General features: G+C 41.4%; 1 protein-coding gene across 1 annotated transcript in view; it reads left to right on the forward strand.

Moving 5' to 3' along the window:
* Nucleotides 1–578: 578 nt before the first annotated feature.
* Nucleotides 579–27,372, forward strand: part of igsf3 (immunoglobulin superfamily, member 3) — a 76,326-nt gene continuing 49,532 nt past the window's right edge. Inside the window, exons 1-2 of the mRNA XM_063498552.1 lie at nucleotides 579–1,157; nucleotides 20,018–20,398. Coding sequence (XP_063354622.1) covers nucleotides 1,118–1,157; nucleotides 20,018–20,398 — 421 coding nt within the window. The 5' untranslated portion in view covers nucleotides 579–1,117. The remainder of the gene's footprint in view (nucleotides 1,158–20,017; nucleotides 20,399–27,372) is intronic.

Below are 27,372 nucleotides of genomic sequence, written 5' to 3' on the forward strand. Positions count from 1 at the left end.
TAATTGCCCTCCACTCCGATTAACCTATTCAATCTATCAACGGCCTGCCCTAGAATTTCAATAAACAAATGCAAATGCGTCCTTGTCCCACTGCACCCCAGACCCACACGGCCGGGGCGTGGTTTTAGGGGTGGAGCAAGGCAGCACGCTTTCAAGTTTTCAAACTGCCAAAGTGCTTGGTCAGGCAGAAAACAAGGAAATAACCTCCGGAGAGGAGAAGCAACGGGTTGGGTTGTTTCTTTCTGGGGATGAACTGCCTCATTTGTTTGAGCTCGTAAAACCTTTTAATAACCTTGTCAAGATTTAGACGCATAGTGTCTTAAATTAGGACGCAATGCCCACTTGAATTGGCAGTAACAACTTCAAATCACTTATTTTGGGTTAGAGTATTGTGATCAATCTGATGTGGGGGTTTTTTATACAGAGTATAAAGCCTTGCTTGCCTCATGTGGAGCGCCCGCCCATTGGGCTTTCTGCGGAGCGATAGTGGAGAGATTGATTGTAAGGTCTACGGGATTTGCCGTGGAAAAAACCAGAGCCTGCTTGGACTGCTTGCTCGTGATCTTGCGCTCCCATCAGTGAAGGAGAAGGAAAATTATCCGGGACTTATTCCAGTCTGACTCCCAAAACCGTCAGCACTCCCCGCCCCCCTTCGTGTATCGAGATACGCAGGAGTCACGCCGGACTTTTAGTTTTTACTGAGGAGGCTGCGAGTGCGAATCGCCTCCGCAGTCTCGGATGCGTAGTGAGCCGGTGCTGCGAGTGAGTGGGTTGGGTCGCCTAGGCGCCGGGCATACGCACACTTCATCGTCCGCGATAAAAACAGATAGGTGAGGGTAAAGGCGAGAGGAAACGACATCCGAGGCTTTTTATTTATTTATTTATTTTAAACAGAAGGACGTTGTAGAGAGGTGGGTCGCACATTTGGAAAGCCGCCGGCTGTGGATTTGACTCTCAAGGAAGCTTTTTTTTCTTCTTCTTGCCTCCGGGGTTTTGTAGACCTCCTTATTTTCTGATTCAGGACCAGCAGCTGACCACACTGTCAGACTCCACCGGCTTCTCATCTAAAAGGAGGGGATATTAAAAGTGGATCAGCGGAGCAACACACACACATACAATGGCAACCGGTGCGCTCCTTCTAGTCTGCGCGCTGCTTGGTAAGTCATCTGAAAAAAGAAGGGGAAAAAAGCTTTCAGACTGCGTTTGTTATCTGATTTTTATTTATTTATTTATTTTTATCAGTGCTCAGATTTCCGAGATAAAAACGGCATCTGCTGTTTCGCTGCACACCTGTATGAGACATGTCAATAGACCGCTTTACAGGCAGAGGAACTGGGCTAGTAGTCATTCTGAGTCAGGTGGAAGTAGACTACATCGGTTAAATCGCTGCAATAATAACAGATGCCCGTGAACAGCTGTGTGTGTGTGTGTGTGTGTGTGTGTGTGTGTGTGTGTGTGTGTGTGTGTGTGTGTGTACACGGTGAACTAGGTTAATGTGATATTTGGTCTTTAGTTAGAGACTAAGCTTATACAGTCCTGCAGTGTTAAATGGATTGATCATATAGGCAACCAGCTGCTGTTGCCACACACACGTGTACCAGTACATCCCGTATAGATGCACATAATATAGACACACCTGGATCTGTGCATAATAGATTCTGATGTCACCCAGTGCCTGCTCTGCTTTACAGTAAGTCATCATCATAAAAACCATTTGTCACTTAGTGTAATTTATGAGACCTTCCTGCAAATGCAAGTTTAGACACATTGATGACACACACACCACACACACACTGATACAAACATTCATGCAGACATCACTGCTGACACACACATATACATTTCATCCTGCCTGTGAACTGTCCCAAACAAACACCAGATGGCTTTTCTGTTCCTGGACTGGGTGGCCTGTCAGCACTGCTGAGGGGGGGCACAGAGGAGGGGGCGGGCGGGAGTGGGAGTGGAAGTCGGCCTGCTGGAGGCCCCCACTTGGCCAAGAGGATTACCAGCCTGTGCCTTGCTTCTCATCCCCTTTCAGCACATCGTGAGTCACTTTCACTAGGATCGGGCCTCTGTGCAGGTTTCCCAATTCGAATGTGAGATGCGTTGGCCTTCACACGGTCACAGTACAGATGAGATATTGGTGGTAAAGAGGGATAAGAGAGGGGTTTTCATGTTGCATAATCATGATTCAATTTGGAAGCCCTTCAAGGTGGCGAAGAAGCTTTTGGGTGCAAGGAGGGAGACAGTAAAATGTAACAACTGTCTGTGTGGCTCCTGCTGAAGTAACAGTGTTTAACATGATACTAATGCTATTATTGCCAACATTATCAGTAATGTGAACCTGACAATTGGGACATAGTCCAAACCAAAGGCAGAAAATCACCACAACTGAAAAATTATAGACTCAGAGTAAATTATCTGGAACCAGTGTGTTAACAAAAGTGCAAATTCTCTGGCTCTGGCTCTTTAAATTGGAGTCTTTTCAGACTATTCTGATTGTTCTGTAAACAATGTCTGTGGGATTAGACTGCTAGTCAAACAAAAGCATGACATGTCTTTAGGCTTTGGTAACTTGTGATTGGTATTTTTCACTGTTAGCTGACATTATAAACCAATCCCCCTCGAGAAGACAGAAAAAAAATATTGGGGTGGCAGTCAACTGGCAAGCAGTCAAGTTCAGTTATTCCAAAATAGAAGTGGTAATTTAAATCAGCATGATGGCATCAGGAACTTTTTAAATTTTCCTACTTGAATCATCTCTGTTCGCAATGATTTCAAATTCTATACCTGTCCTGCACTTTTACAGCCATCAGAGCCATGAACTAAATAACTAAATAATGTGTCTGAAGGAAAAATATACTTATATTTCATATCAGCAGTACTGGTATTGCTATATTGATAATGCATCACTAGTATATGCACTGCCATATACTTTCATATCATTTGTCTATCTGTCATCTACTTGCATACACAAGCAGCTGTGGTAGGTTAGAGGTACTTGTCTGGCGGTGTGTGATCAGCTGTGTGATTCATTCGCACTGTGTCAGCAAGCACATGTTTGAACTTACTTTTTTTATGTTTTAGTGTTTGTTTGTGTGTGTGTGATAAAGAAGAACATAATAAAGATGGCTGACAGCTGTGATAGATGAAGGCTGTATCAGTCATTATTAAAGACAGAGGTGCCACTTACACATTTTTTTGGCAGGCAAATGTTATATTGGCTTATTTATGCTGCTGAGTTTGCAACCAGGTACGAGTGTGTGTGGGGGTGTGGGTGTGTGTGTGTGTGTGTGTTTATTTGTGGCACCAGGGTATATGATATAAAGCTTATAAAAGGAGTCGCCTGAAGGAATGAATATTTATTAGCTTTACAAACAGAATGTCTTCCTTCTCTCCTACAGAGAGCGAGAAAGATGTCATGCTTTTGGTGTGGTGTAAGAGTGTGTGTGCTTTGTGCGGGCGTTCTTCTGTTTGTGTGAGTATGTTTGAAACCGGGCAGGCAACTTGGTATCCAACATGTTCCAGTTTATGTAACTAAACTGGAAGTGTGATATGTGCGAGGCTGGCTAGTTTAACTGTGAAATGCCTCAGTGGTTTCCGTTTACTGGGTTGATAGAAGAGCGGCCAGTGGATGCTTAGGTTCTGATGAGCTGCCATTGGTTCTGTTGAGCTGGTCTAAGAGCAGCTTCACACTGTTTAGAGCAAAATCCTGACGCCTGTGTGTGTGTTTCACATTTTGTATCTCTGTATTTGTCGAATATTTCTTCCAACTTGCATAACAAGCTCTGTTTTTACTTTGTTCACATGACGCTTAAACATGTTATGAATGAATTTGCATAAACCTGCATGAGACGGTTAGTTATGGGGATGGGAAGGGAGTAATACAGGTTTTTAATGTGTAGTATACCTAGTATAGCTATGTAACATCGATAAAATCAGGTACTACAAACTCCATACCAATGATTTATGTTTTAGCTCATCCCTTACAAACTATGAAGAAGTGGATCTATAGTATAATGGTTTAAGCATTTGTGGTTTACACATTGGCCTATCAAGTGTGCTATATATCTCAGATATGCTGGTCTAGCGGCTGCGGTGGGCCCTTAAGAGGGAGCACTTGAACGTAGCTTGCTACAAAACATTAAACATATAACCCTGCTGTATCATCACAGTTTTGTGACTTTTTTTTTTTCCTAACACATTGGCATGCTAATCATGTATTGTCTGCATTCATTTTTAAACACGGCAAAGTAGCTTTTCAGGTCTGACTACAGTAAATTGTCCTTACTGGACTGTGATAATGGAGCTTCATTCACTCAATAGTCTCTTCCTTCTGCTATTAGGATTGTAAGGAAAACAAATTAAAAAAGCAGAAATGGTATCCTTTGGGAAAAAGATCAGCAGAAATATGAAGTTTTAGTGGAGGAAGTAAAACTTTCAAAAGTGATGGTATGATGGTGGTGTGTGTGGTGGCTGTTTTCTTTTTTCCTTTGAGCCATCTCCCTTCTTCTCTTGTGAGGATTTTGATGCTATTTTTTGATCACTTGTTTCAAGTCGGTAGAGAAACTGAAACCATAGCCTGTTATCCAGGCTCATTACAGTGCTATTGATCGAAAAGAGAAAAGTTTTAAGTACTTGTTGTAACACCATCAAACTTTGTGCTTATCAGCCAACCCTTTATCAAGCTGGCCCTCTAAAACCGGCCCAATCAAAGAAAATGAAGGTACTTATAAGCTCATTATCAGTTTAGACATATCTAATGTGTAGTGTTCCTTTTTCCCCCCCTGTGTTTTTAACAGTAATAGAAGGGCGGTACTTGCAGCCATTCAAGTGCAGATTTGATTGTCCATATGGTGCCGTGACAATTGTCGCAAATGCTTGAAAGTAGTTCTACTTTGATCTCATTTTTCATTCCAGACAAGCTCATTACAATGTTTGCATTTCTTAATGTGAACAAACTGTATAATTAACAGAGAAAGAAATTAGGAATCTTGCATATGAAATTGACTCATCAAGACAATTGCACATAACTGTTATAAGTGATATTATGATGCAGGTTTCAAGGGGACCCATTACTTTCTTTTCCAGAATCTTTGTGTCATTTTAAATCACACCTCTTCAGAGTCATCCTCCCTTTTAAGACCAACTTTATTCAGATTGGCTGCCTCTTGCAAACAGAAGATTTGAACAGCAGATACACTACTGTGCAAAAGTCTCAAGACATCATTCATTTCTCTATATGGAGACATGAAGCCAGACTTTCGTGTAGATTTTTTAAGGTGTTCTTGAGCAATTGTTCACCAGATTTTCTGAAGGAATTTCAAAGTTTTTCTCTGGACATTGGCCGTGTTTTCACTAATTTCAGTCCAGTTATTGTGCCTGTGTTGACTTTCAAGCTTGTAAGAATTACACCAACTTGTTTATGGCTTTATATATAGTATTTCCATTGCATGTTTCAATAAATTGCCTGTTTATTTCCTGTCTTTGAAATTAGTTTCCACAGAGTTAGCCTCTGAACCTGACCAACAATGGGTGTCTTGTATCAACAGTTTTTATTATTTCATGACATAGTTGTTAAAGTCATCGTCCATAACATAGTAACATTGCCATTGCAACTTTCACTGAACTGCAACCAAGATACACATTCATACATGAGGCCAACATGTTCAGATGCCAGATTAATGGGAAGAAGTACATGTCCCAAAGAGGTTGTCGACATCGTGCAGGTCAAAGAGCAGAAAATAAATCTGCTGTAAACTGAACATTTAAATTAGTCTAAAGCTTGAGCTTTTGACTCGTATGGCCTACTTATACATAATGCTGACCTCATTATTTGAAACCCTGGCCTTGTTTACTGTAATAATGGGTTCCCTTTGAGGAGAAGTAAGATGCTACGTCATTGCGTCATTAACTGTTTACAAATAAAATGATTGAACTGCATTGTCAAAAACAAAAGTTGTCAGAGGAATACTTGATTTACTGAAAAAAAAAGTTTCTTTTTAGTAGAAAAATTGATAAAACCACAAAATGTTTCATGTTCTTTTCTGTTTTTAACCATCTCAACCATCTATATTAAGAGCAAAAAGAAAAGTCCTTGGATATTCATCTTTTATTCTTGATTCATTCAAACTATCCTTACAAAAGCAGTATTGTTACATTATTAATCATCATCATCAATTAATAGCAATGCTTTTCATGAAAAATGGACACATTTGAAAGTAATCCTTGATCATATAAGTATATTTTCACAACACATCTTTTGCAAATGTAATCTTCTCTCATTAAACAGATTATACACATTGAATGTGATCCATTATACTCCCACGCTTTCAAGGACCGTGCTAATGTCACTGATGCTGACTCAGGCATTTCAAATTTTGTTGGGATTCAAAGTTTGCCGTGCCACTCCCTGATGCCCACCCCGCCTCTCCTCTGTCCCGAATAAGAACAACAGCTGAAGCCCCCCATCCGAAAATTACGCGCATTACAGCTTGTTTGCGGTCAAACCAGTGCGTCCTCATGCTGAGCACCTTGAGTCAGCTGTTACAGCACGGGGGAATGCATTTCATGTGTGTTTAAGCCTCAGCTGACACAAGAGACAGTGCCGTCTAGACACTGAGGCAGAAAGCAATAACTCATCGGCTAGCTGTTTGCATAGCTGATCTATGTTTATGGTATGGGAATTTTTGGTGCGAGTCCCAAGATTTGTTCCTCATTATTATTTTTTTTCCTGCTGTTGTCGCCAGAGTCAGAGGACCAATTTCTCTCTGTTAGGGGGAATACGAGCTTGTGCAGCTGTCTGATTGCAGCGCTGTTTGCTCCCCTTGTTATTTTCTGTGCCTGCTGTATTCTGTAGTTGCACGCACGCTTGTTTGCATCATAAACACCAGACCCATCTCTTTGTGTATACCCATGACAGGATGCCTTTTGTGCTATTGTTTTTTCATATCATAACATTGTTGACTCGACAGAGGGGGGGGGGGGGGGGGGGGACTACCAAAGCAGAAACAAGACTGACAGCTTGGCTATCATCCACAAACTGTGTGATAAGTTCCCAGTAAATATTCATTAAAGTTGGGATGTATAATGAAAACAGAAGCTATTCGTCGGTCAACATTATGACTAAGATGTCTCATTAGGCATGGATCAATAGAGCTGCATGAGTGGTGTTTTGTGATTGTGCCAGTATGGAAATGTTTTGTCTTCTGGGAACTTCCTGTGTCATGTGTACCTAAAAGCAAGTCAGATACTGGCTGGTATGCATGTTCTCAGGCCAAGGAATTGTTGCCCTGTAATAGACTCCACAGTCTACTACCCATTTGCTCGTACCCAATTGTGACCACAGTTTTCCTACAACATCAGTGTTGTCTGTTGTCATTTGCCCTCCTCTGTCTGCATTGTCTGATGAAAAGCTGCAATTAAACTCAGGTTTCCTTCTAAGGGAACATCCAGAAGACATCAGAAAACTGAGCAAACTTTTAGTGCTCACAATACATTTAAAACAAAAGTTCCCTATACGTACCCCCACCTCCCCGTGACCCACATCTGAGTTGTCTTTCTCCAACATGGTGAGATAAGTGACTGAAGACAACCAGAGTTCTTGTAGGAGACTTCCTGCCTGCCACGGCGAATGAGGAAAGTGGCTGGAGCTGGAGACAGAGCAGAGGCAGCGTCTGCTTTGTGTCTGATCTTAACTCTGCTGCGGTATCTCTGGTAAACTGTCAGGCCTTTCCTTACATCATAACTCTGCCACATTCTCATTGCCGGGCCTGTTCGCTTATTCACGCCTCAGATCCAATCTCGTGCTTTGCGATAACATCCCAACAACATCCCTTTAGCCATTCAGTTTGTAAACTGTTTAAGTGTTCTTTGGGGCTGATTTGCATACGTGCCCCTGCTTCTCCTCACTCACACGCTTAAAAGGTACTCCAGCTGCCTCCCCCTCCTCCTCCTGCTTCTCCTCCTCCTCCAGTGAATAGCCCCTGACCTCCATCCCCCACTCCATTTTAAACAATACTGTGCCCAGCCCACCCCTTCTTCAAAGAGCACTAATTAGAAACTGCCCTCAAGTGTGATCCAAACCAGATATTTATCTTTGGAGTTTCAGGGGAAGGTGCTATGTTTAACAATCGCATTTGCGTGGGTCTATTTACATGCACCATTATTGCTTAGTTATAAGACCAACAAACCCCCACCCCAAATCCCTGGGGGTTTTGCCGACTCCTCCCGTTTTGCGATTCTGTGTTAGGAGTCATGATGACTGGTTGACAAGAGGATTCCACTTCACTCCTCCACACACACGCACACACACACACACACACACACACACACATACACACACACACACACACACACACACAAGTACCCACAGTACTGAGTTGCTGTCCTTCCACGCTGCTACACTCCCCTGCTCCCTGCTTGATCCTCCACCCGAGCAGATCCCACGCGGGTGGGATGCACACCAGGCGGTGTAACTATGGCGACCGCTCCCCATGCACCCCCCCGTCCTCATCGTCTGACAGACACTCATCTCTATGCCCGCGTTTAAAGAAGCACGTGCGCATAATTAAATGTCTATATGAAGGTTTCTTTGCCTTCAACATTCCCCTCGCCTAATAATGAAGAGCGCTTGACTCCCTTTGCCGCTATGTTCTGTTACGGCGCTCGCTTTTACACATAAAACCAAAGATGTGCTGGCGTGTGTATGTGTGTGTTTGTCTGTCTAATTGCTTATGCATAAATGCATGAATTTACAAGCGCATGTCTTTCATTGCCTGAGAGGCAAAATGACTGACAATGGCAGAAAAAGTCTGTTTGAAGTAGAGTAATTAATAGTTAATTAGTTTTCTTTCCAATCTGCGGCTTAATGCACAAACGTGGGAACTGATAGCAAGTTGCCAGTCATACAAAAAAAACTAACCAGTGTACATAAAGTAGACGCAGCTGTCAGGCATAATTGTACACAAGTACAAGATGGATAATGACCAGAGATAGCTGTGCGGTTTTTATAGCTACATTTTCTTTTGCGACAATTAACGCGAACATTCAACTCTTCTGTAAGAGTTAGTCAGGACTGCATATATTGTGTACAGATTTATTATTATTTTATATATTTTCTTTAGTCTTATTTCTGGAGGAATAGCTTGGTTTGGGCGTAGCTCTGAGACCACAATGCTTTGTCATTCAGACCGGGTGGGGGATATGTGTGTGTGTGTGTGTGTGTGTGTGTGTGTGTGTGTGTGTGTGTGTGTGTGTGGGAGGAGGGAATCAGGTTGGTTATGACTGGGGGGTTGGGGAAGAGGAGGTTAGTGTGGTAGCAGGTGTCCACATAGAGTTAATGCATTTGGGGTGGGGTGTAGATGGAAGCACTAAGTGCACTGAAGGTGTGTTTGTGTGTGTACACGTAGATATGAATGGCCCAGACAGACTACCTCTGTCCTCTGTCCAGACGCCTTTGTCTTCCTCACAATGACTAACAGTAGTTGGAATTATGGCTATATTTGCCATGGAAAAATTGTCACTTTTAGCTATTAATGTAGACACCTCAATGTGGCACAGACGGCCCTGCTTCAAGTTCTGTTCATCAGTCTACACTGACTGCAGCCATCTGTTACACTGTATGTGTTTACCCTGCCTTTCAGTAACCCAGATTCCATAATTCAGGAGTCCCACATTTCTAGAAAAGCATTTCAAACACCTGATATGGACCTGTTATATTTATATAATTTCCAATGGCATATTTTTATTCTTAGACTCTGCTTTCATTATTTAAAGTTAAAAAAAAAAAATCCATCTTTATCCCATTCTGGGCCTTGTTGCAGCCCCTTTCCCCCTTCTTTTCAAGTTAACGGTCTTCTGATTGGCTTTCCCTCATAAACAGCAGATTTGAACCAAGATGACCATATTAGGACGCTCTCTGTCATCATCTCTGAGCCAAGAATAGGAAAAAATAAGGGGAACCAAGCATTTAGGGAAGTTTGAAGCTTTTGGGTCACAGGGATTGCTTGTACATAGGCTGGTGTGAGTAACTGATCCTTTGACCACATTAAACACCGTCATCACCGGTAATTACATGTTGCAGCAATCATGTCATGAGATAGTGTTAAAAATCCAACTTTCTGCTCTTTTTTTGTGATATAAATCATAGAGCAAAGACACCTTGACTCATTAGTGATTCGTGAGTCACTAGTAAACAATGCTTTGGCGGGGAAAGAGTTTATGAGCATCCACTATTATACAGGTTTATGACAGAAATTAGGAAATGCCTGCATAATAGGTTCCTTTGAATTTACTGTAGCCTTGGCTGAAGAGTGGAAGAGAAAGCATTACTAGCCAGCTCTGTTTTTAATCATTATGCACCGTTGTTAAGGAATGACCTTCACGCACACGTTTAAGGTTTTAATTAAATTTATATGTCAAGCTACTGCTCTAGCTGTGTATGTCACGGTAGTGACTGTGTGTTGATTATCCGTTCCGTATGATCTCTCTGGATAAAACAATAAAACTTAAAAGCTCTTTTTCCGACATGGTCCAACAAGAAGGCGAAGCAGCTGAGGGTGTAGGAGGGAGGATGAAGAGGCAGCTGTTCTGTCGAGAAGGATAGATTATGATCTGCTCTGCGCTGTTGACACTACTGACGAATAATGCCAGCACCGGAAATGGAGAGGAGAAAATATGAATCAGCCCACACACTGAAAAATTACATTTCAGCTAAGCAGGCGTATCCTTAATGCTTGGTTCCATTTATAGTGTAGTGGCCACTCACACTTCGAGCATTCAGTACCATATTGACGCAGACGTAGGAATTAGGAACCCCCCTCGGCTTCCATCCTGGTCTCACCAGCTGTTACGAGCAACAGCGCAGGTGAGGTCATGACTGCTACAGCCCAGGAGGCCCATAAATTAGAACTAGTTAGCATAGTGAGGCGTGAGGACAGCATGACCCAGGTGTGATTCAAAGCAGGAGTCCTAGTTTACACTGAGATTTGAGAATTGGATGGGAGTTATAGAAATGGAGACTATAGCATGATTGATTTGAATGCAGTAAGACTTGAATGGCATAAAAAAAAAATTCTATTGTCTTAAAATCATTGTCTTTGAATCCGGATACAAGATTGGATCCAATGGCTATTTGTCTAGGCAATGCATAGCAGATAACTCTGTTATCAGTGAACTAATTCTATGTTTCATCTCCACATAATAATAACGACACAAGGTTTTGAAATCACTATACAGTTAACTACGAGATATTTATTTTTTAAATAAAAGATGTACAACTTTCTGGAAAACTGCAACTTGGTCTTGTTTTATGACGCGTTGGTCTGAAGGGTGTAACTTGTTTTTATTTGTGAGCTTTATTTGTTGTTATAACCGAACACTCAGACTAACCTAACTGGCTGCTGCCTGCAATCTTATGCTCACCACATTTACTTCAGGTCTCCTGAAAGAGCAGGAAAGCAAATAAGTATTCATTCACACATGGACACATTTGTATTTCATGAAATGTCAAACAATTTCTCCCAAAAATTGGCTCCGTCTCACTTGTGTTTCCCCCCACAAAATAAATAAATAAATATAAATTAAAACACACACACACACACACACACACACACACACACACACATACACACAAATATATGCAAAATAAAAATGGAACTAAACAAGACTACACAAGGTACTTGCCTGTGAAGTCTGCGCACAAAGTTTAGAGGGAGCATAAATGCGTACACAGAATTGAAGTGCACACTTATTCACTTACATATATACAAAAATGTGCGAGTTAGTTTACGTCTGATCCTCTTCTTGCCCTCTGGCTTTGTTTTCTCCCATTTAACACATCTACCCCTCAGTGAATTTGGGCCTGTGTATCTGTTATTTATTATTACTCTTTTCTTTCTTTTTTTAAATCTTGCAATCATTTCCTATGTACTACTAACATCACCTCTGTCTCTTTACTTGACACATACAAAGACAAGATGGTGACATACAGTTGAACTGCTGTTCTACCAACCCCGTGGACATCCTGTACTCTGTCGTTCTCGCTGTGATTAGAAGTGTGTGGGTGTAATGGGCAGTTGTTGTAGCTGTTTGTCAGCAGTTGGATTGATCAGCCGGCCTATGTAACTGACCTCTCGTGGAAGACGTAACACTTGCTTTTTCTTTTTTTTCTTTTCTTTTTTTTTTTGCCATCTCTTCCTGTCACTCAGATGTTTGTTCGACAGTGCCTTGAGGGAAAACATTTAGTTTTTCACTTAAGTACAAAAGAAAAGACGCTCCCTCTCCTGTCATTTAAAAAAAAAAGTCCCACTTAATGAGGCTGTCAATATTAAAGATTCTGAAGCTGGAACAAGGGTCAGAGGTTGTTAATAACAGCCCTGCTGCAGCGACTTCTACAATCTGACACACGCCATGATTATCACTGCAGGAACGACACGGATGGCAAGAGGAGTAAGAGGACGAGGCCTGAATTGCAATATTCGATGCTGTCTAGAGCCTCTCCAATACGATGAGAAAACTGTAGGAAATAAAGTCGGGTATTGTCATCAATCTATTGCTGGGTTTACATTTGGATGATTACATAGTGCCATGTGGAAAGCCTGACAAGCCGAATGTTAAATTTCTTCTGCAGAGGCAATGTGAAGAATTTTAGTCTGTTAAATCACATTTCTTTTGCACAGACACTTTCACATAAGAGGCATTACAAAAATACAATCGTGCTTTTTGCGGCGCACAATATGATTTAGCATGTAAAGGTTTATTTTGTTGGACAGTTTTGAGAAAGAGGCAAGAATTTGTATTGTAAGATGATCATACCCTTACTGACTGCTAATGTACCCCTCTTGCATCAAAAAAAAATCTCTCTTCATTGATCTTCTTTCCTTCTGTTTTGCCTCATCTTGGAATCTCTCTGTGTCTTTGGCACTCTTGCTGTCTCTGGTAATGATGTTAACAGGGTCAAATGCTTTCAGGGGCCTAGAGGGAGAAATATACAGAGTGATTTTGGAGTATGGTTAATGAGTGCAGGGAAGAGTGGACAGGAAAATATTCGTCATCGCTCTTTGGTCTTTATTTCTTTCTGTAACACAAATGGCAGCACATTATTTAGCAGCATGCCTACACACTCACTGGCCACTTTGTTAGGTACACCTGTTCAAATGCAGGTTAATGCACATATTTAAGTAGCCAATTGCATGGCAGCATTTAGGCCATGCGTTTAAGCATGTGCACAATGGTAAGATGACCTGATGAAGTTCAATCTGAGCACCAGAACTGGAAAGAAAGGTGGTTTAAGCGACCTTGAATGGTTGTTAGGATCAGATGGGCTCGTTTGAGTCTGTAATTGCTGATCTACTGGGATTTTCCTGCACCACCATCTCTAGGGCTTACAGAGAATGGTCTGAAAATGAGAAAATCTCAAGTGAGCAGCAGTTCTCTGGGTGAAAATGCCTTGTTGATGCCAAAGCAAAATGGCCAGACTGCTTCAAGCTGATATGGAGGCAACGGCAACTCAAATAACCACTTGTTAAAACCAATGTATGCAGAAGAGAATCTTTGAATACAAAAAGTGATGAACCTTGAAACAGACAGACTACCACAGCAGAAGACTACACCAGACGCCTCACCTATCAGCTAAGAACAGGAAACTAAGGCTAGACTCACCAAAACTGGCCATTAGAAGATTGGAAAAATGTTGCCTGGTCAGATTAGTCTCGATTTCTGCTACAACGTTCAGATGGTTGGATCAGAATTAGGCATTAAAACATGAAAGTATAGCTCCACAGTGTACCCATCCTCTGAATGCTACTTCCATCAGGATATTGCATCATGTCACAAAGCTCAAACTATCTAAAACTGCTTTCTTCAACATGACAATGAGTTCACTGTACTCAAATGGCCTCCACAGTCACCAGATCTCAATCTAATTGAGCACCTTTGGGATGTTGTGGAACAGAAGATTTATATCATCAGCTCCTGAGGCAAAAGGGGGTCCAAACCCCAAGGTGTACTTAATAAAATATATATTCAAAAGCTTTGTGCATTTTGTAATGTTCTGCAACCTGGAGGCAACCGTTCTTCCCCTTTCGCTCTTTTTCTTCTCTGCTCCCCGTGTAATCCTTTGCTCTTCTTATTGCTGCCTTACTCTGGATCATTTTGAACCTCCCTTGGGCAAACTGGACACTGATGTCGTGCACTTTTTTATATGTAGCATGTTCATATGTTTAAGTCGTGTTTCGCTCACTCATTAGACGGTCTTCTGTTCAACTTTCCTAAGTAGTTTTTGCCGAAAAGCATTAGGGTGAAGGTTAAGGGCCGGCAGTATATCAAACACTAGCTATAATCCCAGTTCATGCTTCAAACCACTGTGCGCTAAACTAAAATAGTCACAGAACTTATTTAGTTTTATGCATTGCGTATCTCCCTGTAATATTAATAATTCATGCTAAGTTGCAACCTTATTAGTCAATATTTCATGATTTCTTGTGGTGGAGATTACCAAATGATTGAAGGTGAAGTAAACACAAGTAAACCAACTTGCTGTGAAGAAAAACAAGGAACTCACAAAGGGGAAACAGCAGTCAGTGGGGGGAGAAGCTAATCAGAGAACTGAGAAGTTCAACTGACACGTTATTAAAATTAAATAATAATAATACATAAAGTCATTGATGCAATGGTGCAGAGGGTAAAAAAATACATTTTTGCCTTTTTGAGGCTGTTTTTTACTCCTCCAGTTATAGAGATGATTTTCTTGCAGTGAATGCAGTATCACAGAATCAGTGTATTGTGATGTCATCATTATTGTGGACATATATTACTATTGTTAGACTATGATTTCTATCTCTACTGCAGAACAGCAAAAAAGTCTTCTATCTGCATCAAGAAATGATTGGAGCTATACGGTGGGATTGTGGTAGAGTGGAGTTTACATGTTCTCGCTGCGCCTGTGTGGGCTCTGAGTAGGTTAGTTTAACTGGTGATTCTAAAGTGGCTATAGGTACGAATGTGAGCGTGAATGATTGTCTGTCTCTACGTGTTAGCCCTGTAATCAACTAGCGACCTATCCAGGGTGTACTCTGCCTTTTGTCTGATGACAGCTGAAATAGGCTCCAGCCCCTATGCGACATAGAATTGGATAACAGGTTAAGAAAATGGATGGATGGATAGATGTTTGGAGTTGTGACCACCTTTTTCCACCTGAGAAACAACCTGCTTCAACCGAGAGGAGTAAACCTCTTAACAAAACAAACAACACAGAAATATAAAAACCTCTCATGTGAAAAAGCCAGAGCTTTTATTCTCGCTGAGAAAATCTGATAGTATCTATTCACTCAGAATAAGGCAATTGAATAAATGCATTTAAAAGGAGTCTAATCTACTTTTTTTGTATTAGAGCAGTCTATCAAGTGTTATGAATTCACAGTAATTTAACCTCATATATTATATTAGTAAAGCAAGGCTGACGCCTCACCTTTATATCATAAACAGAGACATATACTTTATTCAGTCCCACACTGGCGAAATTCACTTGTTACAGCAGCAAAAGGGAAGAATAGGTGAATTAGAGATGCAGATGGTTACTATATACAGTAAAATACACCAAGATTTTTCTTTTTGATATATACGTAAAGTACAGTGGAAGTGATAATAATATACATCATTTTTAAACAGTATTTATACTGTGTGGGTATTGTATAGCCTGACTGCGGTTGGGATGAAGGAACTACGTTAGGCTGATCCTCGTTAGGTTGCTTAAACTTTTTATGGGCGTCCCTGTGTGCACATATAGAATATAATCTGTATTTACGCGTGTGGGTATGTAATTAAAAATTGAAGCAAAGTGAGAATCGTTGATGGACAGCTCTGTTCTCTACATTAGCATGTGTTTGCACCGCTGTGAAAATGCCCTCTATATTACTTACGCCCTACAGTGTTTTTTATTATACACCTTTCAAGGTGTATAATTATCATGTGTCATAGAAGAGTGATGATGTGAGGTGTAGGTATGAATGAATGCGAGTGGCCTCACTGCTGTTTCCGCTGAGAATAAGACACTGGCCACGAATGATTGGATTAGTGTTTAACCCCCCCCTTCTTCTTAGCTTAATCCTCTTTGCAGCTTTCTCTCTCTCTCGCTCTCTCTCTCTCCCTCTCTCTCTGTTTGTGTGTGTGTGTGTGTCTGTGCATTTGCAATCATTTGCTCCCATTTGCTATATCCTCCAACTGATCAACAGGAAGGTCAGCTTGCTTGTGGTCATTCTTCATCACCTGACATGGGACACATGTTTTTGCTTGCACCAAAGTTGTATGGGAAGCAATGGGCCAGCTATGATGAGGCATGAGATACAGGAAAGGAATACCAGAGAAGGAAAAAGGTAGCAAAGCAGGACATCTGTGGTATGCAAAGATGGAGATGAGCGTTAATAATAGAATATCTGAGGCCTTGTTGAACAAATATGGACACTTGGAGATCAAGGCAGCGCAGCCAGAGGTGAAAAAGTTGGGAGGTGGGGGGGAGGTTGCGGGCTCAGGATTACTGTGGAAGGGTGGTGGAATAGAGCGATCAGTTGAAGGTCTGCAGGGTTTGGTTTGTCATTGTCATCCTTTCTAAACAGCCTGCAGAGCGATGGGCACTTTGAAGTTTCACAGAGCTGCTTAAATCCTGCTTGAAAAGATGCAGAGAAGCGTGAGGCACAGAAAAGAGACAGGAATATCCAGAGAAAGAGAGACTGCAGGGGCAGGACGAAGGGGAGGATTGATGATTGGTGAAACATGGAGGAAGGGAGTGAGAGTAATCAGAAATGAGGAGAAGCTTGTTTCATGAGGATGACAGGAGACAGGCAAGTGGAGGAAAGCTCTTAGTGCACCAACACAGTATGAGTCGTATGGTTTTTTTTTTTCCTCCTTCTTTTTCTGGATGTATGAGTAATATGTTTTCAGCAGTTCTAGGTGAGAAGCTGCAGCGTGAGGAGCACTAATGCAGCAGTACAGACTTGGATTTGGGTAGACCGGGTGCCGCCAGATTAGCACACTGACATCACAGCAAAGAAACACTGGGGGAACCAAGGTCTGAGTCATTACTGATGGCTCCTGCTCTTACATACTACATTCCATGCTGTGGTCAGCCAGATTTTGTCAGCACATTTCATTGTAGATGTTCTGTCTTGTTTTAAGTCTTGAGTGCTTAATGCTTTCTCTCTGTAGAAACATTTTTTATATCAAGTAAAAGTCAGTTGCCAAATTTTTAACAGGTTATGATTCATTGCAGTGTGGTACAGCTGTATGTGCAGGTCCAAAAAGATGTGCAAAGCTGGCAGATTAGCAGAAAAAAGCTGACGGCACAGATTGCATACAAATTGGATAAACAAGTATGCAAGTTTATCAACGAAAATATAATAAATAATAAATGAAAACATGTTGAATTCCCTATCTGACTGGTGTGCGCGGTTTATTAATCCATTCCTGTGGATCCTCATCTAATTATTTTTCCTCTACCACATGACCCCCAGGGGGGCTCCACAGAAATCCGGGGATAAATATTTTGCTTAGTGACTTTTCCGTTTCCATGTTCAAACAAAAGATGACTTGCCTAAATGGGTTGTGTGTTATTGATTGAATGTGTAAATAAAGCATTGTCGATGCGTTATGAAAAATGACTCAAGACCGCATTCAAAATGTCAATATGATTATGACCCCCACACACACTGCTTACGAGTGCAGCATTATTAAGAGTGGAATTGGAACACTAGTTTGTCATTTCAAGTCTTGTATAGTATTTCTATAATATTCGCACAGGAACTTAGCAAGGCTTGGTGACCTTACCGGAAGCTACAATGAGATTCCGAACTTTTATCTTGTTTCTATAGTAACACAATAATAGCACAACATAATTGTGGTGTTTGAACAGTTTAACTTGAGTTTTTTTGTGTTTTGTTTTTCAATTCTCTTTAAAGAAAAGGTCAACCTATTTACAGTGGCTGCTTTCATAATTATGAAGGCATACAGTTTTGAAATCCTCGCCTTGAGGAATGATTATTTTAATCAGTTTTCACTCCAGTCTAACTGATTTCATAGAGTACTAAAGTGAGGGACCCACAATAATAGATTTGTAAAACTTGTTCATTTGTGGAATGTGCTCAGGAATCTCAGGAAGCAAGGAAAACAAAACAACACACGAGCCCCTCATCTAGATAACGATGCTTGCTCTGACTCTATTGAAAGTATTCTCCTACAGCAAAATCATCGTAACTTTTCCTCCCGTTCATCTACGTTTCGCAGACTCTGCGAGCGCGATTTGCAAAAGGGCCTTTGTTTTTCTACAAGATTGACCTTTTTGTCGCGAGGCGTGCACAGTGGATCACTTGGATAGGCAAACATGGGTGTTAATGGACCCGCGCTAACAGTGAATGAAAGGACGGGTGTAGTGCAAGTGTGAGAGAAAGTTACTATGGTAAGAGTGAGGATGTTAAAGTTAAAAAGCTGTTCTAGTGAATTATTAATGCTGAGCATTGTGCCTACAGACACAGCCTCTTACAGACTTTCTTTCTTACACACACACACACACACACACACACACACACACATGCACCCACACATGAAAACACAGCTGCAATCCCCAGTTGCTTGTGCAGACAGGAAACAGCGTACTTGTCACTCTGTCTGGATTTGGGGGTATGTGTAAATGCTCTGTTGTCTCTGGCCCCAATGAGAGGGATGTTTGTAGTTGTTCCCTGAATGGCGAATGTTCTCTGTGTGTGTGTTTGATATGTGTGGTTTTGTGTGTGTGTGTGTGCATGTGGGTGTATAAGGAGTTAAGGCAAACTTCACATATGCTGTACGCCTAAATATAGGCTACAAAGAGTGATAATAATCGGTCTTGACAAGGGCTTGGTTTGCTCGCAGTTTGTTGCAGTCCTCTGTGATGGTTTAGTTCACTAATTATTTTTGTTTTAAATGAGAGCAGTGTGTATCCAGGGGGGAGATGTTTTAAAGCTACCTTCTTAGCAAATGACAGGCTAGTAGAATAACATGGTGAACAATGTTGGTACCGGATAAATCTGTATGATTTGACCTCAGACATTTCAGTGTTAATGTGCGTAATTAATATACACTTTAGGAAATGTAATTAATGTCAGTGAAAATGTTAATGGCCACGTATATATTTTGCAGGATATAAAATGCTTAGTTACTCACAGAGAGTTTAAAGACTTGAGCAGCATTGTACATAAACATAAAACACCAAGTTATAATCCCCGCCCCCTAGTGAGTGAGAATTACTGTTTCAGCTTTATTTCTATTGGTGCTTTCTGGTGGAAGAACTACTAAATATAACGACAACTATTTTCTAAATAGTTTATTTGGCATTCCTGTCTTAAAATTTCTTGCAACCACTGTATCCATGGATACCAATATGTTGTTCATAATAAATTTGTTTGATCATATAAACCCAGCTGATTTATGGGTTTGATTCTAATCCTTTGTCTGCTCACACCTCTACTCGTGATGTGGACTAAAGATTAGGGATGCATCAGGCCAACCAGTGTTTATTATCCGTTTCAACCACAGCTGTAGTCTGTACAGCTTGACACGCATTTTACCAGCTCATGTTGACCTCCGTCCTGACTCCCAGATGGCTGCCTTTCACCACAGTGTAGTACAGCTGCGGTGCTGTCCTTGTGGGGAAGGGTTAACATGCGAGTGTGTGTGATTGCCGTGAGCGTGATTAGATTATAGCTGTGAGCTACTGTGATTTTTCTTTTTCTTTTTTCTAAGTGGTAACCGGTGTTCAGAACTTGTTCGGGTGAGTCTGTGTGCACACCTCGACCTTGGTAAGCACACCCGTGAATGCTTAGTTGCACATGTCACACTGTTTCTGTATTCCTGGGAGATGTGGGGGGCATAAACTCTGTTAATGCTAAATATTTAAAGTGTAGTTTTGTAACCCATGCTCTCTCTTTCCTCTCTCCCTGCCTTCACCCTGTCCACTCCTCCCTTGCTCCCACTACCTCTCCATCTCTAGCCGGTGTCGCTGTGGCTCAGCGAGTGGTAACGGTGCAGAGTGGGCCGCTCGTACGGACTGAAGGCTCACACGTGACCATCTGGTGCAACGTGACGGGCTACAAAGAGGGGACGGAGCAGAACTTCGAGTGGTCCATGTACCTCCCTTCAGTACCAGACCGGGAGATTCGCATTGTGAGCACAGCTACGAAAAACTATGCCTATGCCGTATATTCCCAGAGGGTGACTAGTGGGGAGATCTTTGTGGAGAAGCTGAGCAGTGACTCAGCTGTGCTGCACATCACCAAAGTGCAGGCCAAGGACCAAGGTCTGTTTGAGTGTTACACACCCAATACAGACGGGCGGTACCTGGGATCCTACAGTGCACGCACCAACCTCACTGGTGAGTCTCTAAGAGCGCACGTGTACACACAGAAACAAGCTTATGCACACACACACACGCAGTCAAACCACATCTCGGTACCACAGGTACTAAAACTGTGTGTAGCTGAGCATGAGCATGCAGCTAATGTGACATCTGTGATACGCATACAGAAACATAATTGGAAGATTTTATACTGAATTAGCATTCAGCTTAGGCAGAGGAGGTTTACTTTGCACCTTTCAAACAGAGGTTCATTAGCACTAATCTAACCTTTGCAGCAGTGCAGTTTATGTGCCACTTCACAGATATACAGTACTGTGCAGAAGTCTTGAGTCACCCCTCATTTCTTTATATTTTGCTAGGATGGGAACTACGTGCAGCAATTTGAAACATGTACACATAACATCTTGAAAGTCAGTATTTGGTATGAACTTTATTCTTCAACACAGCCTTTCTTGTCATTTCTTTAAAAAATCTTCAACAATAGTTTTCAAGGCATTCTTGAGACATTCAAAGCTCTTCTTTGGCTGCCTTCTGTTTCCATTTCCTGTCAAGATGATCTCGAACTGCTACAGTAATGTAGTGCTCTAGGGAGGCTAGCCCATCGATGAACATGATGGATGATTTCATCCTTTGTGTTAGGTGCCTTTTTAATGCTTGAATGATTCATAGGTCAGTTTTGAGTGGCTTAACAAACAAAAAAAATGCATTCCCCTGAAAATGATCAGGTACAAGAACTGGATGGAAAATTGGTGAAAAGGCTGGAGAACTTTTGCTCAAGAGCACTTAAAAAATACAAGAAAGTGTGATACCTTGGGACCCAAATATAAAGACATGTGGAGTGGCTTAAGACTTTTTCACATTACTGTATATTCTACTGCTTATGATAGCTGCTAGCAGAAATTTGAAAACTTTAATTTATTAAATCAAATTAGCTAAAAAAAAAAAGCAACAAAAAAACATCCATTTTGGCGTAATGATATAACAGTTTGATCAGTGACTGTTAGGATAATTATAATTGTAAAAAAAAGCACCTGCGCACACTGAAACATGCATTGAAAGGCTTTCCCCTCCACTACATTGTCATATATTTCCCACCTGTTTTGAACAGGGGGAAAACCAAGACGCATCCACACAGGTATTCCCACACCACCCATTTATCTATTGCCGTGGGCTCTTTCAGTGTACTGGCAGAATGTGAGACTGTAGCAGTCAGTAGTTTCCCCTCTCCCGCTCCTTATTTTCCAGAGTCATACACACATCTACCCAAAAGGCAGTACTGAAGACACAGCTGTCACTCCATTCCCCCCATAACTTCATGCCTTTATTTCTCTCACGACTGACCTTCCTTTTAAGGTCAAAGCAGATTCCGATGGGATGAAAGCACAGTATCACTGCGAGCTGAGAAATGCAAATATTTGCATACTTTTTGAGTCACCATTGCAAAGACATTGTTTGCCTAGAAGATCAATGGTTAGTTTAGCTTTCTTTTTCACCAAATAAGTTATTATTAGGACTTCAGTGGTTTGTATTTTCTAGCATGAGCAGTATGATCTGAATGTGGGGCAGGGCTCAGTTGCAGGGCACTGTGAAACAGCAGTGCTGATAGCACACAGTATTTATAGATCAGTGTGTGAGAGAGCGCTAGACAGAGTATGTGAGCGGAGGTGTTGAGGGACTGTTATCTGAGCCTCTTTCTGTGTCTCTAACCTCTTAACCCAGTTTCTAGGGTCAGGGGTACGCAGCAGGGTCTCCATTTTTTCCCCTTTCCTCTACTGTGCCTTTGAGTCCCTGTGTATTCCCCTGGCAGCTGCTTACCTCCCTGGACCGCTGTGAGCAAACAATACCTTGTTCTCCCTCCTCTCACCCTCCTATTTCTCTTCTATAGCACATTCGTCTGGCTTTCATACTGTCACGTGTCTGTTTCTATTCATCATCAACCCCAGCCCCTTTCTCTAATTTGCTCTCCCTCTGATGTATTTAAAAAACCCCTTTGCTGATGGTGCCTTTGAGGAATTGTGTTTCAAGGGTAGTGTCAAAGGATGATCGTAAGCAGGGAGTATTATGAAAGACATATAGGCATGTAGGAAGGGAGATAGAAAGGGAGACAGAAGGGATATGCCTGTGTGAGTGTCTGGCAGTGGGGTGGCTGGGTTAATTGTAGGGGAAGAAGGCTGCACAGTAATCTGTGCCCTGAGTACTGTATTAAGTCTTACTCAAGGTGATATGTTTCATCCACTGTCGTCTTTCTGTACAAAGAGCAGGGAAAGGTTTTAATGTGGAACTTAACACCTGCTGCCTAAAGGGAAGTAGTTTCAGTCATGAACCTGGACATTATTCTGCACGATACTGTGACCTTTTGTTTAACATCTTGTATTGTCTATCAGATGGATACAACAACTGTGTGTTATTGACTACTTGAAATGTGATACCTGCTTCTCTTTATCTGAAAGGGGTTGTTTCTTTTTTTTAGGCAGGGGGTAGATAGAAAGTTTGTGACTTTTTTATCCTCCATGAAGGTAAAGCCATTAATCAACTGAAAAGGTTTCTCTGCTTGGTCCCAAAAGACCAATATTTCACCTGTGCAAATGATAATTAGCCACCACTGCACACATTCTGGATTATGTCCACTAAATTATGGAATGGCTCCAAACCGCGGGAAGATCCTTAGTATGTAGGAGAAAAGGTTAGATTTGACATTTTATTATTTTCCTCTGTGCATTTGGATTGGGAAAGCAGCTTGACTTTGACAGCATAATGTTCTTTCACACCTTTGCTATTTAGAAGTCAGATTCATTTTCCTCTTTGCGAAAAATGGTACCAGCACAACCGCATCATGGCCCTTTGGAGGAGGTGCTCTCAGTCTGGTTCCAGTTGAGCTCCAAAAGGGTTCGCTTACATCATCTCGATCTAACCCAGCTCGGGCGTACATTACATATTTGAAGTAAATAACTGATGCATCCGTGAACAAAAAGCAATCTGGCTGTTGGAAAAGTTCTATAGATGTACACAAACTGTAGCATAAAATAATTGTAGATTATCTGTTTATCCACTAATCAAAAACAGTCTTCCTGTGTTTACTTTTGTTGCTTATTTCTGAGACACTTCAGGCCAGTAAGCAGACCGAGTGTACTTCTGTGGGACATTTGTTCACTTGGATTTGTCTTTGTGTGAAAGGATACGAAACCAAGAGGTTAAAGTGTGAAAACACCCTAAAAATATTTTCTTGCCTTTGTTAAACACACAAGCAGAAGGGGATTGTGATCTTGTTTTACATTTGGTTATTTAATGAATTGGTGGTACACTCATCGCAGCTACCCAACTGTGTTAAAATTGTAGATTTTTTTTGTTGCAGGGTTGAAAATGTGTGTGGGATGTTTTAGAATTCTGTTAGTGAAATCAAATTTAGTAGTTTACTATTATGATTCGAGTATTTGCTCCTTTGTGTCACCAATATGAATTTAATAGAGTCATGGTTGAAACACCATCTGTGTCTTTCTATTCAAGCATGTTGCTTATGATTTTAACTCCTTTAAAAAAAAAAAATCTACCATGCTTCTCTGTTTTTACCTTAGTCTGTCTTAGCCAGAGTGTTAAACTTAAGTACATCTAAACACTTAAGGGTTTATTACAGAAGCTTAATCACAGCTGTCTGCATGCACTTCACAGTTGCTGCGGGTTCTCCCACATCTGTGATGAGGTAAATGATTTAGTTTCTCTCATCAGTTAAACAGGAGCGCTGCTCATGTTGTTATATGTTGAATGCTCCCCTGCTGCTTCAGACCTTCAGCTTTCAGTTGGGAGGTTTCTGATGGGAAGTCTGGACAGCAGCAGATGTAAAGCTCCACATGACTGTTTGACAGAGCAATAATTATGATTCACACCGCTTTACTAGATTAGCAAACTGGGTTGAGTGAACCACAATTTGCTATGGTCATCACAATGAAGGGTATATGTCGCATAAATGCATCACTATTTTTCCCTTTTTTCTGTTTTTTAATCATGTGTTTTTACTGTAATAATTGTTGTTGTTGTTGTTTATGCATGCTCCACTGTCATTGTCAAATATTACATAAGGCGTGCATTTAACCTGAGTGATGTGAAGCTTTTTAAAGTCAAAGATCACCTGGCATTTCCCTCTGTACACCTCCATTCTCTTAAGTTGGAGGCTGACTAAGCTCAGTCTGTTTCACTTGGGTGTATGCTCTTGTGTGTGATTTATTTTTTTTTCTTTCTATGTGTGTGTGTGTGCTTGTGCCTGTTTGACTTCCTCCTACACATCAGATTGCAGAAGAAAAGGACAACAGCCTGACATGGCCGTCACGGTTGTCCTTATCCTACGCACCAGCCTGTGTGTGAGCTTGTCCAACAACTAGCAGAACAACAAGCCCTCGCTGAGACACGCTGCTCTCCATATACCCTCACTGCCATAGAACACACAGGAGTCATTGTGCTGGCACATATACAGATTCTAGCCTCCGTGTTTGGCAGAAGCCAGGACTGTAGTAACAGAGTAAAAAAGATGGATAACCAAAGCCATGGTAAGTTTATGAACAAATGGCTTTCTGTTATTCGCCTCCTCTAAATGAGAGAAAAGAAGATGTCCATCTTGAGATGTGTGACATCAAAAAAAATACATTTGGCAGCAAGCAGTTTTGAGGAAGTAGAAGTTTCAGTGTATGTGGGGTTTTTTTTGTTTTTTTTAAGAAAAATAAAATAAAATAAGAAAAAAAAGGCAGACATGAGGAAATTGGAAAAGAGGGGAATAGGGACAGAAGGAGGCAGTATTGGAAATAGGTAGTGGAGCGACGCTGAAAAGAGTGTGTGACCAATAAATGATGAGCTCTTCGTCTCACTCCGATGTGATTGGTTACGCCTCCTAGAGGCATTACCCACAATACAACTGGCGCTATAGGGGTGCGTTTTTAAATAGTCTCTGCCTGATGTGACTCCCGAGGTTAATGCAGTTACCAACCGCCATGCAACTTCTAAATGCAATTAGCCAGCACAAATTGAGGCGTCTGAGAAGGAAAGAGGAAATGGTAAAAGACTAGAGCTGAGACCTTGGAGATTCCCATTATTCAAATACAGTTGGGCAAAAAACCCCAAAAACAAATTCACAACAAACTGCAGCAAAATACCCAATTTTTCCAGAGTTTTTATTTTGGTTATTTTTATGGCTTGTATTTCATTTATTTAATTTCTTTATTTTTTCTGCTGTGTATTCTCTTACCCAGCTCATATTCTGTTCTCTGGCATAAAAATGAACATTATTAAAAAACAGTCAACCAGTATTTTAAAGCAAAATGAATCACTTTATAAGTTAAACCATGACTGAACAAATATTTAAAAAAAAAGACTGCCAACATTGCATCTGTGTAAGTGAGTTCATAGGATGCTGAACACTTGTATTCTCTTTACTATCTTTGTGCGTATGTTGCAGGCTCATTTTTTATTTTCCCAGCTTAAAGTTACCTGTGTGTGTATTTGATGTTTTTCCTACATTGTTGAGTTTCCTTCGAGGCTATTTTAGCGTGGTGCAAAGCACAGGTGAATGTCGGTTATCATTACATGTCTGTTAGCCTGTTTCTATTAATCTTCATTCCCTGTACACCGACCAGCCACAATAAACAGCTGATCTGTCACAGTATGGACTTCAAGACACTTCTGAAGGCGCCCTGTGATATCAAATGCCAAGGCAGTAGCAGCAGATGGTCCCCTTCAGATGCATGTCTGCCATTGTACACATTCTAGGAGTGGACGGGTCACCACGGGTACTCTGATCAGTCTTGCGCTCATTAACTGTCACTTCCAGCAGTCTGCAGTCTTCTGCATGCTTTGCAATCTTTTTCTCTCACAGCCACATTGTGCTTTTAGCAGTTTGTGATGTTGTAGGTCTCCTTCTGACCTGCTGTTTGGAGATGTTTTGACCTACTTTTCTAGCTGTAACCATTTGTCCCTTTAATGTCCTTTACAATTCCTCTTTAAATATGATTAACTTTGCTTCCTGATGTTTCCCAGTGACAAGTACCATTGTATTAGAATTAATAGTTAGTGAGCAGTGATCCAGGCACAGTCCAAATAATGAATTTATGCAATTATTGGTTTGCAGATTAAACCAATCTGCAAAAAAACATGTTATGTCCATTGCAGTGCATGTAGTTTCTGAAGGGGATTACTTCTTCCCCTTTGTTGACCTGGTAATAAAAAATGTGCTTATGTAGTGAAGTGATGCCCAACAAAGGTCATAATGCAGTTATCTTTTCTGTGTAGGGAAAGGGGAAAAGAGGAGTGTGGATTTTTCGAAGCATTGCTGAGACTGTGCACTGCTAAAAACATACGTTCCCAATGAGAGTGGCGGGATCATGCCTCTGCTGAGCTCAGCACTGTGCACGTGTCTGATTTGTGCATTTCCCCTGCCTTTCTGTTCGCAGAGGATTCAATGCTGCCAAGCTGCACTCCCCTGCTTCACTTAATGGGATAGACAGAACAGGAAAATGTCATCTCACTATCTTTCGTACAAAGACACCCTCCCTCCTCTCCTGTTTTTCTGTTCTCTGCTGTCTCCCCATCTGAATCCCGCTCGCTCCATCAATCTACAGAGTCAATTCCTACTCCAGACTTCAGCCCCCCCAGCCCATGTTTGTCATGCAGGTATATGGTTTTGTCAATACAGCTGTTCACTGAGCTTTATCACTGGAGAAAGCCGTAAGGGTGACTGAAGCGCAAGATTGTGGAGGGAATCCGCGATTGAATAAAGGCTGATGAGGAAAAATGGGATGAAAAATATGAAGGGAGGAATTTCTTTTTCTTTTCTTTTTTTAAGGGAAGACTGGAAGATGAAGCCCTATGTCGAAAATAAAAAAGAAGAGTAAAATGTTTGCCTGTCGGGGGAAAGGGGCGAGTAGGGGAGAGAAAGAGAAGATGAATAGACAGGGGAAGCTGTTTCTCTGTGTCTCTTGGTATTGATCGGGAGCACAGGCCTGAATGTG

This window comes from Pelmatolapia mariae, linkage group LG16_19, assembly GCF_036321145.2.
Source record: "Pelmatolapia mariae isolate MD_Pm_ZW linkage group LG16_19, Pm_UMD_F_2, whole genome shotgun sequence".
In the NCBI taxonomy this organism is placed as follows: Eukaryota; Metazoa; Chordata; class Actinopteri; order Cichliformes; family Cichlidae; genus Pelmatolapia; species Pelmatolapia mariae.